General features: G+C 46.1%; 1 protein-coding gene across 2 annotated transcripts in view; it reads left to right on the top strand.

Annotated features, from left to right (window-relative positions):
• LOC142571409 (eukaryotic translation initiation factor 4E type 2-like) overlaps positions 1-12,051 on the top strand; it is a 32,629-nt gene extending 20,578 nt beyond the window's left edge. The window contains exons 1-3 of one of the 2 annotated variants that reach the window (XM_075679736.1): positions 79-252; positions 2,980-3,269; positions 11,888-12,051. In XM_075679736.1, coding sequence (XP_075535851.1) covers positions 94-252; positions 2,980-3,269; positions 11,888-11,930 — 492 coding nt within the window. In that variant the 5' untranslated portion in view covers positions 79-93 and the 3' untranslated portion in view covers positions 11,931-12,051. Of the gene's footprint in view, positions 1-78; positions 253-2,979; positions 3,270-11,887 lie in introns of those variants that run through there. The other variant, XM_075679735.1, reaches the window with a different exon arrangement.
• The last annotated feature ends 207 nt before the right edge of the window (positions 12,052-12,258 follow it).

Here is a 12,258-nt window from a genome sequence, read left to right as displayed (position 1 = left end):
GCGCGAGATTATGCTAGGTTTTGCTAAGTCGTCTTGGTGGGCTTGATGCTGGAAGTTTTCAAGCAGTGGCAGGCCGGGATTGCTTTCTCAGTGATGCCGAGCATTCAGGCACCAACTCTCGCATTCCCTGGACTGGAACTCTGTATCCTCGACTCGGCGTCGCCTCTTCTCAGGCCCAGCTTCGGCGCGGTATTCTGGATCAGCTTGGCGGCGACGAATCACTTCTCGCTTGGCAGTACGGCGTTCTTCCTGGTAAGCCGCTTCCTCTTCAGGCATGTGGACTTTCTTCGGTCCTCCCATGGCAGCTGCACGTACGCATGGAGTAAAAGAGGCAAGAGGTGTGTCGCCGCACTGGCTATTCCAAGGCCTGTAATGTCACGACTCTGCCCTACGCGCATGGGGTGCAATGAGGTAACATGGCTCAGTGCTCTCACAGGTGGTAGCTAGTCAACACGAGGCGTCACACAGCTGGGCTGAGTTTTCTGGTAATGCTCCATGGCAGAACAAAAGCTTAAACAGCTCCTCTGTTAGAAAGCAAATTTGAATGAGAAAATAATTCATTTTGATGAATTTCGGATTCGCCGACAAACGATACGGTTTCATGCCACATCGACTAATTCAGTGAAGCCGGCCACGCCTTTGCGTGCACTCCACCCCTGCGACTGATAGCGTCGCCCACACTGAGACGACGCTATCATGAAAAGCACTGACAGCAGGGAATGAATGCTTCGTCACACTGTCACTTCGACGGGCTGCCGAAACTCGAGATTACGTAACCTCCAATACTTAGCATGGTAAGATAGCTTACATGGTACCACGCCATCTCAGCACGTCCACTCTTTGCACATGCGGAAGAGTACGTCTAAAGCAGGGTGCACAGATGCGTATGCGCTCAGCCGCACTTATAGCCATGCGCAGCCACATTCGAGACGCGTGCCAGAAATCGCCACATTCGCCCCCCACCCATTGCGCGCGCTTGATCGCATTACCGGGAGCTCACTCCCCTCCCCCTCTTTCCGTTTGCTCGCAAGGGAAGGCAGCACTTGAGAAGCGTCCATCTTTCTTGTGTCATCCTCGCACTTGCACTCGCACATAAAGCACGAAGTGCGCAGGATGCAATTGGATCTTATCTCACTCGGACTTGATGCGGAACATGATGTGGCTTCACTTCAGCGGTCGTTCTTGTTGCACTGCACGCGATTTGAGATGTGTGTTTGCAAGCAGAGGCTTTTAATACAGTCATCTGACTATCTACATCCATGGAAGTTCCCATTTAGTGTCTAGGCATTCCTATGTGGCAAAAGTGAAATTTTGTTATATTGAAATCGCATGCAAGCATGCTTCTTTAAATTGAGGTTCTAAATAAATGGTGTTGTATGGACAAGAGCTTATGAAAAGTTAAATACTTCATTACATGGAGAATTTTGTTATATTGAAGTTGATTATATTGAGGTTTAACTATATATTTAGGGAATTTAGTTAGGGTAAAGCAATATCTATGCGCAGCAGTGGAACTGGGTCACATAAAGATAGGTGTTTGCATCACAAACGAACAGCCATTGCCTCTTTTTCTTACAATAAAAGCATGCCATAGTTCCCATTCCCTAAATATTTGCTTCTGTCCATAATTCTAATCTAGAACCTCAAAGATTCAAAGTACAGGCACTTTTGAAAGCTTTTTATCTAAGAAAAAGAGGCAATAAATGTATTAAAGATATCTCTATCGCTTTTCTGGTATGAAACACAGCCTTTTTCTTATCATCGTGATTTCTTACCATGATGCATCTGCAGTCTACGCACATGTACTTATTGTTGGCTTCAGGTGGTGAGTAAACCAGCTATTGGTAGCACTTTTCCTTGTATTCTTTTTATGTGAATGTCTTAGCTTGTGCTGTCTTCCTGACATGTAAATCAACTAGCTGAGCAAACAGTTCTTTTAATCTTGTGCTTTTTTTCTGTTCTGCAAGCAACAACTTGCACATTTTCATGTCCCGTTAGCATGGCAGGAGTTAGTTCGGTCATGAATGGCATTTCTGTGCCTCTTGTGAAACCTGTTGATTGCATTAAGCCACTGATTGCATGTTGGTTGATATTGTGCTGTAAATTGTTAACAGCTGATTACATATCAAAATCCCGGCCACGGCGGCCGCATTTCGATGGGGGCGAAATGCGAAAACACCTGTGTACTTAGATTTAGGTGCACGTTAAAGAACCCCAGGTGGTCGAAATTTCCGGAGTCCTCCACTAGGCGTGCCTCATAATCAGAAAGTGGTTTTGGCACGTAAAACCCCATAATTTAATATAATTACATATCAAACCTGTTGATTGAATTAAGCCACTGATTGCATGTTTATTGATTCTGTGCTGTAAATTGTTAACAACTGGTTACATAGTTGCATTTCTTAGGAATAAAGAGTAAATAAAGCCTTGGTCTCTTCACGAACAAAACCACACTGTCAAAGCTTTTTACAGCGACAGCCGCTAGGAGGAAGCTTTAGCTTGAGGCCTGCTATCTCATAGGAACAGAAAAATTGTTTTTCTCGGCAACCACTTTTTATGCCATGGATAGTTTTGTAAAAACTCTTGAAAACTGCTAGAAAAAAACTTGGGTATCAAATTTACAACTCTGTAATTTGGCAATAAAAAACAATATCCCAATTCTGTAAATTGCACCTATTAAGATATCTAAAGCAGACAACATTGACGTATTATACACTGCTATGAAATATACTACCACTAATTTGGGAGCGAGACTTTTGCAAAACCCTTAGAAATAGTAATGATTTAGTTCACGCAAAATTAGTTCATACAAAATTGGGGGCATTGGTGGGAATCAGAACTGCTGATGTCATATAGATGAGCTAAGGTCCAAATGAATCACTCTCATTTTACTGAGTTTTTGCGAGTGGTCTCATTTTCTTCACTGTCTTTGTGCTCTGATAATATTGATAGCTGTGCTTATTAAAACATGAACTGCAGGACGAGGCAAACCGCACGGGTGGCAAGTGGATTGTGCGGCTGCGCAAGGGGCTGGCATCCCGCTGTTGGGAAAATCTGATCCTGGCCATCCTGGGCGAGCAGTTCATGGTTGGCGAAGAGGTGTGTGGTGCCGTGGTGTCAGTGCGCTTTCAGGAGGACATTGTGTCCATCTGGAACCGCACAGCCAGCGACAGCCAGACAACACTGCGCATCCGTGACACTTTGCGCCGTGTACTCAACCTGCCCGTCAACACTGTCATGGAATACAAGACCCATACAGACAGCCTGAGGTACCTGTTGTGTGCAACATCATCATCATCTTGCATGCAGTTTACTTGTGTGCATTGTTGAGGGCTTCTTGGAATAATATTTTGCACTGATATCATGTAAATTCTTCGGCGTATTGACATTCTAAACTATACAGAATATATTTTCTTGTAACCTTAAAGGGGAAGGGAGAGTATAATTAGCATTACCTGTTGCCTGATCAGCTATCACGGTGCTTAGGCAAATCACCATATGTTTTCTTTTGCGTGTTAGTGTAAATTTAAGCGAAGTTGACTTGCTATGTAGCTGCTTTGCTCAGTAGACTTCTTTGAGACACACTCTGCTAAGCTGAACACTTTGATCTGCCGATGAATTTGTGGCATTTTAGTTTCACATAAACATTATAAAGAGAAGAATAAAGAATCTAGTCAGCATTAGGCTGTCTCATGGTACAAAGTTAGCATTGTTCAGCACAAAGTGCCATGGAGAAAGCCATAAGTTCTATAGCATGTAGGCAATCAGTCGGCTTGGCTTGGCTTGGCCAGGCCAGGACAGTGATTTTTGTACTTCAGGTCTTCAGTTATTTGTGTATGATTGAATGAAAAGTTATTAGTCACATAACATATTGTTCTGCTGCTCAGCTACCGAAGAGAAGCTAATCTCTTACTCTTTATTCATCATATGACAGGGTGTCTACCAACCGGGAAAACCGGGAATTCTCAGGGATTTTGAGTAGTCTGGAAAAAGTCAGGGAAAACTCAGGGAATTTGGGCCTCTATCAGGGAAAATTAGCGGCAATTTTATTGAAAGCGTCGAAAGTCGCGGTAATGCTGGCTCGAGCAACAGACAGGAATCGTAATGAATCGTCTTTGACGCCCTGTCGTCGGCTGGAGGAGTTGCCAGTGTGCACTCAACGACCGACTCTGCGGATTCCCGATCATTTGGACGGCTTCGCGGCAACGCCACGTACTCCATAGAGTCAACTTATCAGAACGTGTGAAATTTCGGACGCAAGAACTCTTCGCCGTCCGATTTTCCGGACGTTTTGCCCTGACCGCAGGTCCGAAACGGCAATAATCAAAGGCACCACCGCCGCCGTTTTGATTACTTCGCCACCTCGAACCGGCACTCTCGCACGCGGATCCGCTGGCAGCCGTTGCCACCACTGCGGCAACGCTAGGCCTAGCTGCTTCGACGTTCGCTATGAAGCTTCTTGCCGTTGGGTGCCGAGTTTTTTATTAAAAGAATTAGCTGCTGTCAGCAATGACACGGACTCCGCCTTTGGGTTCCTCGCGATTGGCTTAGAAACTTACAAAACACGGCGCGCTGCATAATGCCGATTCCCGAAAGTTAGCTTCGCCTCTGTACAGAAATGTTACAGGGTGAAGCATACGCAAAAGTATTGCAGTGAAGCATAACAAGTGTGGGAAGGGGCTATTGCCACGGAAAACACTATGTATTCCTTAATTATACACACGTGCACCCGGTATTTCCTGTCACAGTACGTGCGCCGATATGCCTAATATGTGTACCGGCAGGCCTTCAGAGCGTTTTGGAACGTGCCTGTGGCGGTTTGAGCCCCCTAAGGGCAGTAAATGACACGCATTTATTTTTTTTTCCAACTGGCCGATTTTTCGAACATATTCGCGACCCCTAAGGAGTTCTAAAAATCGGCCGTGGCCTGTGCAGCTGACCAAGATGCTTCATATGGTCCTTGGGGCGAACGAGTGGCAGAAGGAGGACAAGAACAGAAATGATGTACGCATTGAGGAATAAACGGGAAAGGAAGCTTGCTGCCGCCGTTTTGAAGGAGCTTGAGCTCAAAAAACAAAGTTTTGGCTGATGCCGAGATGCAGGTGCCCCTCATCCAAACCAAAATAAACTCATTAAAGCAGTGAAACACAACACTCAGGCGTCATGCTTGGGCTGAGAGTATGTCAGGACAGTTGAGGTTGACTTACGAGCAGTTGAGAGAGAATCTCAATTGTGACAGAGTTCGGGCCTCATACCACTGAGCTTGCTATCAGTTGATAGAAATAGCTCACATTCGAATATATTTGCTTCTATGTGCATCTCCTTTTTATTCATATTTGTGAATGTCCAACTTCATTTCCAATTTTTTTCAAAGACACTTTATTTGCTGTGCATTTTACTAACCCCTGCCTTCTATTCTCTTTTTGAATAAACACTACTCCTTAGTATTCACATTGGATTAAGTCGCTTTTTTATTTTTTTCTTGTGCTTACTCGAAAGTGACAGAATCAGGCGATATTTTTTTAGCCCGTCTTGACATAAAACCACGGTGTACGAATATACTGAGGTGTTGACACTGCGCCCGCCGGCGCGTCCATAGTATGTTCGGCCACGGCGGGGCGCACCCTGTAGTTCTACTGCGAGACGACAGATGGCGCCGCGACCAGCGGGCTCAGATCAGTGGGCTGGCGCCTTGAGATTCCACTGCCCACGCTCGATTTTCGAGTTTAGTAGCGTGAGTACAACTGAAAGCGCTAAGAAAATGCTTTACATGTAATAAAATCATGCATGTGTCAGGCCTAATGCTTTACTGATACGAAAGTATCTGCTGTACAGCAGTTAATGATGTCATGCGGATCGCGAAGCACTTAAAGCCCATTTCCCAAGACGCGGTGTCGCTTGTCACCTGTGTCAGGCCGTGGGAACGGGCGAAGAAGCACAGCGATTTCGCATCTAAGTTCTGTAGCGCAGCAGCGTGGCAGCAGCTGAAGTGCACGGGGTTTTAATCTCTTCGAAAACACGTTGGGCATGTCCGGCGCCGAGGGCACCGGCTGCACACAGCGGCACCGCTCGCTACTGTTGAATTGGCTCTAAAAGGACATCATCACATTCCCAGTCCTCTACACAGATAAGGCTGTCGAGTTTCTGCTTCACCGCATCTACGAAGTCATTTGCTGATGTGACATTGTTCGGGTTTATAAGGGCCCTGAAATCGGATATGTCTAGTAGCGGCTTCTCTCCCTCAACTACTCTGCAATTGCCAAATTTAGGAGGCTTGAGGAGGGTGTAATTGTATAATGTCTGGTACAGCTGCAAGAAAGTAGGCATTGACGGGTGGTCATTCTGGCTTCCAGCCAATCTTACCTTACCAAAGAAACGTTCAATTGGATCTTTATTCATCTTGCTTGTCAAGACATATTTAAAATTGTAATCGTGCAGGAGAGCATTGCAAATTTCTTTTGTGGATTTTGATGTGACTCGAAGTTTCTCAGATGTGCTCTTGGTGAGGAACATGTCTTTCGTTATCAAGCCACACTGAAGTTCCTTCTCCCAGCATATTGAAGATGATGTCTCTTAGCCACTGGCTCCAAGGCTATTTCCGAGTCCCCAGGTGTCGCAGGGGGCAAAGAAGCTTGCAGATGCTGCGTCGCACTCTTGTCGTCGACTTTCGGCCAACGTCGCTTGGGTGCTCGCCCAGGAGGTTCCCTCTTAAAAGGCTGCTTTCGAGGTCTGTTTGGCCGTGTGAGGTACTTTGGGCAATTTGGAAATAAGGTGGGAACTGCGTCTTTAGACAGTACAGGCCTCTTTTCAGCGTTAAGCAGCACTTTTCCATTGAGCTTCGCGTAATATGTCCGGGATATCACGTCCTCTGAAAAATGCTTGGCGCAGACATGGTCGGTAGATGTCAAAGTCCGGTCTGTCCTCGGAATCGCACAAGCCACTGCTCCAAACGAACATTGTCAGACGGAGCTTTGAATAGGGGCACACGCTCCGTGCAAGTCCGGTAGCGCGAATTGCAGTTCGGGACGGAACACTTTCTTCCCATTGCAAACACGTCTAAAAAGAAGCGCTGCTACTTTCGTCTGCGCAATGCCCACTAGAGGTGAGCCTCTATGGCGATGAAAGCCAAACACAAGGCCATCAAACACAGGAATAAAAAAACGTGTTCAAAACACCAAGGAAGTGCAGCCGCACCAGCAAAAACTGCGAGGTAGCCACAGAGCAAGAAACATTTAGGAAAGGAAACTCCACTGTTTGCGGCGACCAGGAAAGGTCACAAGCCCGCGGAGCCGTTATCGTGCTGGCGGCCTGGAAAGAAATTACCGCCATTGAGAGCACGCCGGAACAGCCTGCCCGGGCGCGTATTTAGAATTGCTCGTAGATACAGCGGGGTGTGCCACTTTTGACGGAGCTCGACGTTTCTGCGCAGGCGCGAGTAAGAGCGGGCGCGAGAGAGAAAATCTGGGGACTTTTGCACCTTGAATGTATCACTCAGCCTAGGCACTACGGAGGAGGTTTCTTGTGCGTTGTATTCGTTTGTCCCCTAGACATGCCGACATTGCGGAGTTCGGTCGAGTTGGTTTATACGCTCCGCCACTGGCTGCCCGCGCGGTGAGGCAGTGGGCGCGGACGCCGCTAGGTGATCGCTGTGTCTGATGGGACAATGTTCTGACTGGTGTTTTATAAGGCGCGGGTCGCTTTTTTTCGTCGCGACGATAGATCGGATTTTTTACAAGCACTGCTCCAGGAGGGCACATGTAACCGGCAAACAAAGGCCTCAGGAGAGCACCTGAGGTTATATTAAAGCAGGCGACACAGGATCTCCGGGGCAGCCAAGCGGTAGCTGAGGGATCAAAGCTGGAAGCCGGGCGGCCCGTGGGTTGGGGCCGCAGAGGCCGAAGTGTGCTTGGGGGTGTTCGCACAAAATATTGGCTGTCCACGATAGCGGACAGCCGATCTTATACTCCCCTGGCACGTGCAGGCCTCTGCGAGCCCCAACCCATGGACCAGTCCGGCTTCTAGCTTTGATATCCCTGTTGCCGCTTTGGTGTCCTGGAGGCACTGCCAATAATGCGAAATAATGACACATTGTTTTCATTAGTAAAAACATGATCGATTAAATATGATTGCATCGAGCCGCCAACTTGCGATGCTAAGTTCAGCACAACCGCGCCCCGCGACTTCTGCCGGCACGCCTAGGGACAAGCGCATACACCGCGCGCCAAGAAACTCCTCCATAGTACCCAGGCATAGTACCCATTTTCAAGGAGCAAAATTCCCCACATTTCCCCTCCTCCACCCGCTCTCACTCGCGCAAGCGCGCAAACGTCCATCGTCTCCACAAGTTCCATGCCCCGCTGTACCTACAAGCAGTTGGAAATACGCTGCCCGGGCGCTGCATTTTTTTTTTTTTTTTTTTTTTTCGCTGCGGCTTCCATGACGCGCCGCATGGCGCCGCCACTGTATACGGCCCTGTCGGCGCATACAACAATTGTGACCTTATCTGGTCGCCCGCGCTCGCTCGCGCTGACGGGAGTTTCACCTCCTAAATGTCCGTGGAGGTAGCGCAGCACGCGCGTGGCAGCTCCGCACAATTTGGGACCGCATTTCACAGCGCCCTCTGCGTCGGCTGTGACCACGCCCCCTCTCCTGGCTCGCTACCCCTGAACATACTGTGGCCGCGAGCGGGCGGCGCTCTCGCACGCTGCAAGGGGAGAGTGTCAACACCTCTCTGTATACTTCTTACACCGTTCATAAGACATAGTTCTGCATCACTCAGGGAAATGTGCAAAGGCACTCAGGGAAAACCTGGAAAACTCAGGGAATTTGGAAACGTCAACTTGGTAGACACCCTGTATGAAGACTCTTCCCATTCAAGCTTACAATCGTAGCCTTTAAGTGAAAGCAATGGGTTGTGCTTTTTTTTTGGGGGGGGGGGTCAAATATCGAGCTATCAGAATCACCTTTTAACTATTGAATGGCATGCGAAATATTTTTTCATTTCTAAACGACGCAAGTATAAAGGTTGTGTGTAATTTACTTGGTTAAAAAAAAACAATAAAGCTTGTTGGCGTCATTTGATACATGTCATGGCATTCTGAATTCAGCGTCAAGTCAACTGAGGAGCTTGTAAATGAGAAATGACTGAAAGGTGATTATATCTGGCGACCCATGACAATGAGAGTAATGAAATACAGGAACAGATGTAAAATGCCTTAAAGCAATCTGACAAAAGCACTTGTATTGAATGATTGACAATTAATGAGTGGAGCTGAGCTGCTCAGTGCATTTACTCAACAACTGGTGCATCTACGCAGTAAGTGTTGCTCCTTTGCTGCATAATAATTCAGAACAGTCGCAATTTGTATCTGTCTTTCTCACACCAGTTAATTTTATTTTTTGAAAATTTTACCACCACCAAAGGTATTGGCCAGCACCCATACATTTCTATGGGACCAAACTTCCATTATTTTTTCTTGAAATTGGCCATCCCCAGATAATTGTAACTTGGCTGGTCATCCCGCACATGCCCTAAATGATGACTGCAGTAGTGACTCCAATAGCGGCATTGTCTGTCTTGGCAGCACTTAGTGTCCAGTGAATGCGTCGAGCACATGCCATCTTCCATTGAAAATGTCTATTTTTGACCTGCCCCAGGAAGATTTTAAAACAAAGATAGTAGCTCACGGTGAATTATTACAGTATTTACCTGATTCTAATGTGCACCATTTACAGTGAAGCTTTCTTTGCCTCTTCCTCTGACTTTTTTACTGCTGCTGCTACTGCTGCTACTGCTACGGCTGCTACTGCTACTGTCTTGCATGCCGGATTGGGTAGTGGTTCAGAGCATGCATGTGCATGGCAGGAGTGTGGCATGACAATGCGAGAAACTTGTTTGGACCTTTCCATAAACGGTGGCCACAGTGCCCCCCTTGAGTTCCCTGAGCTACAATAGCCTCTTGACTGCTGTAATTATCCGTGACCCCCCTGCAAACTATTGCAGAAATGGCAGCGCTTACCTTTGTACTAACGTGTAACAGTCTGGAGGGAAAGACAGACAGAATGATAAGAGATGAGGTAGGGAGAGGAGACAGAGTGGGTAGAACCGATGCAGTCAGAAAATGAGTAATAGCCTCGCCACTCTTTGCCCGCATACATGGAGAGGAGAGCGGTAAAGGGAAAGGCGACTTAGAAGGCAGAAAAATGCTACTACTAGACATAACAGTAGTTGTGGACAAAGTGGGTAAATTGAAGTCTAAGGTATGGTACGGTACGTTTCTGCTATTTCTGAACAATCGACAGGGCGCAAATTTGTTAAGCTGACAACTAACGCAGAGCATGCAGATGCAAAAGCGTCCAGGCGACACTACAGAAGTGGCCGCACGTCAAATCAACACTTCTGTGCCCACTGTGGTAGCTTTAAGGCCATGACGTTGCTCGAAGTCACATGTTCGATTCCGATCGCAGAAATTGCATTTTGGCGGCGGTGGTATGCAAAAATGCTTATGTACTTAAATTTAGGTGCCCGTTAAAGAACTCTAGAGGATAAAAATTTATCCAGGTTCTGCAACTACAGCATGCTTCATAATCCGATTGTGGTTTTGGCACATGCAACCCCATAATTTAATTAATGTTTACCACTTCTGCCACAATGCGATGTGCCAGGGGAGGCAATGACAGTGCTAACCTTCTCGGAGGTTATGAACAATGGCATAAAACAATGCCTCGGACAAACATCTCACTGTGTGTTCTGTATACTGCGAAGACAAACAACAGTGGTACACGCAAGGTAATGTTTAACATCAACTCACCGCTCGTATTGTACTAAATGCTGAAGGAATTAAACATTTGCCATCAACATCACCACTAATTATTAATCAAAGCAAACTGCACAGAAAGCTTCACTTACATTGATTCCCACAGTTTATGGGATCCGCATAATTTTTCTTTCCAGAAAATTTTTTTCTGATAATTGCTTGGGCAGTGCAATTTGATATGAATCTAGAACCAAAGCCACATTCACAACAGCCTACCGTCATAGCCAGCCTAGCCAGTGTCGTCACCATTGCCATCACAATACTGCAACCATGGATGGCGATAGAACGAGTTCTCACATAGCATGACGACGACATGCCAGTTTCAGTCCAGTTACAAAAGCACACTCAAATGATAAGTTATTTTACATGTTAAGCTAGCAGCAACAAGTCGCATCATGTGTTCTTGCCATTTCAGAGAATTGGATGCGTCACAGGACAAACTGGTGAAGGTGTGGGCCACCATCCCATTTGCAGTCGTTGCGGTGTGGTTTGATTCACGCAGAATAATAACAAATGCACTGTGGACCTTACGGAGAACAACATATTTTCATTCTTCATAGACAGCGATAAAGTGCTGTGTGAAAGTGATAACAGTGGACATTAAGTAAATTTCCATTTTGTGAAGATAAAGTTTGCTGGCTTCATCTTTTTCTCATTGCCAGAATTGTAAGCATGCTACATTTTTATTGCTAGAAAATCTGTTGCACGTTCGATTTCTATTAATTTAGGAATTCTAATGTTATATATGTTAGTTTTTTGCTTTGAACCCATAAAGAGGGCCTTCAATTCAGGGACATGTCAAGATCGGGGCATATGCTGTGAAATGAATCAGCTATGTGTTTTGCTGTTTTTTATGCCTATTGTTTAACTTGATCTGCTGGATAATTTGAACAATTTCATAGGTCCCATCAGGGTCAAATTAACAGAAGTCAGCTGTATCCGTATGCTCCTAGTTATGCTGTTTCTTCACTTTGCTCTAATTTCACTTGCTTCACTTTGCTCAATAAGGTTTATTGTGTAGCAAGAGGCACCATATGTTCATTACTTTTTTTTCTTCTTCCTTTTCAAAGGGACAATTCCAGTTTTCGCAACACTGACATCTTCCTCAGATGACCAGGATTGGAGCTCCAGCCAAGACAGGACACGCTGCTCGTGATAAAGGACTCTGGAGCCTACATTAACGTGCCATCGTAATTTGTGGTTAATTTCACCCAATAAAGTGGACATCACTTGACTCAGAGCAAATGTTTCAGTTGTGATTGTATCGTGGTTTTTAGAAGTGCACATTACATCTGTGAATGTATCATTGCATCATTTGATTCTCTGCCAGTTTGGCTGCATTTCCTCCACCATGATAGCTTATCTATTGGTAGGATGGACAACTGGTTATCTGTCATATACGTCATACATGCTGCTCATGGTTTAGTGAATGAATAGCAGT

Source organism: Dermacentor variabilis, chromosome 2 (genome assembly GCF_050947875.1).
Source record: "Dermacentor variabilis isolate Ectoservices chromosome 2, ASM5094787v1, whole genome shotgun sequence".
NCBI lineage: Eukaryota > Metazoa > Arthropoda > Arachnida > Ixodida > Ixodidae > Dermacentor > Dermacentor variabilis.
The sequence above is the reverse complement of the archived record's forward strand: the minus strand, read 5'-3'. Positions and strand labels throughout refer to the sequence as shown.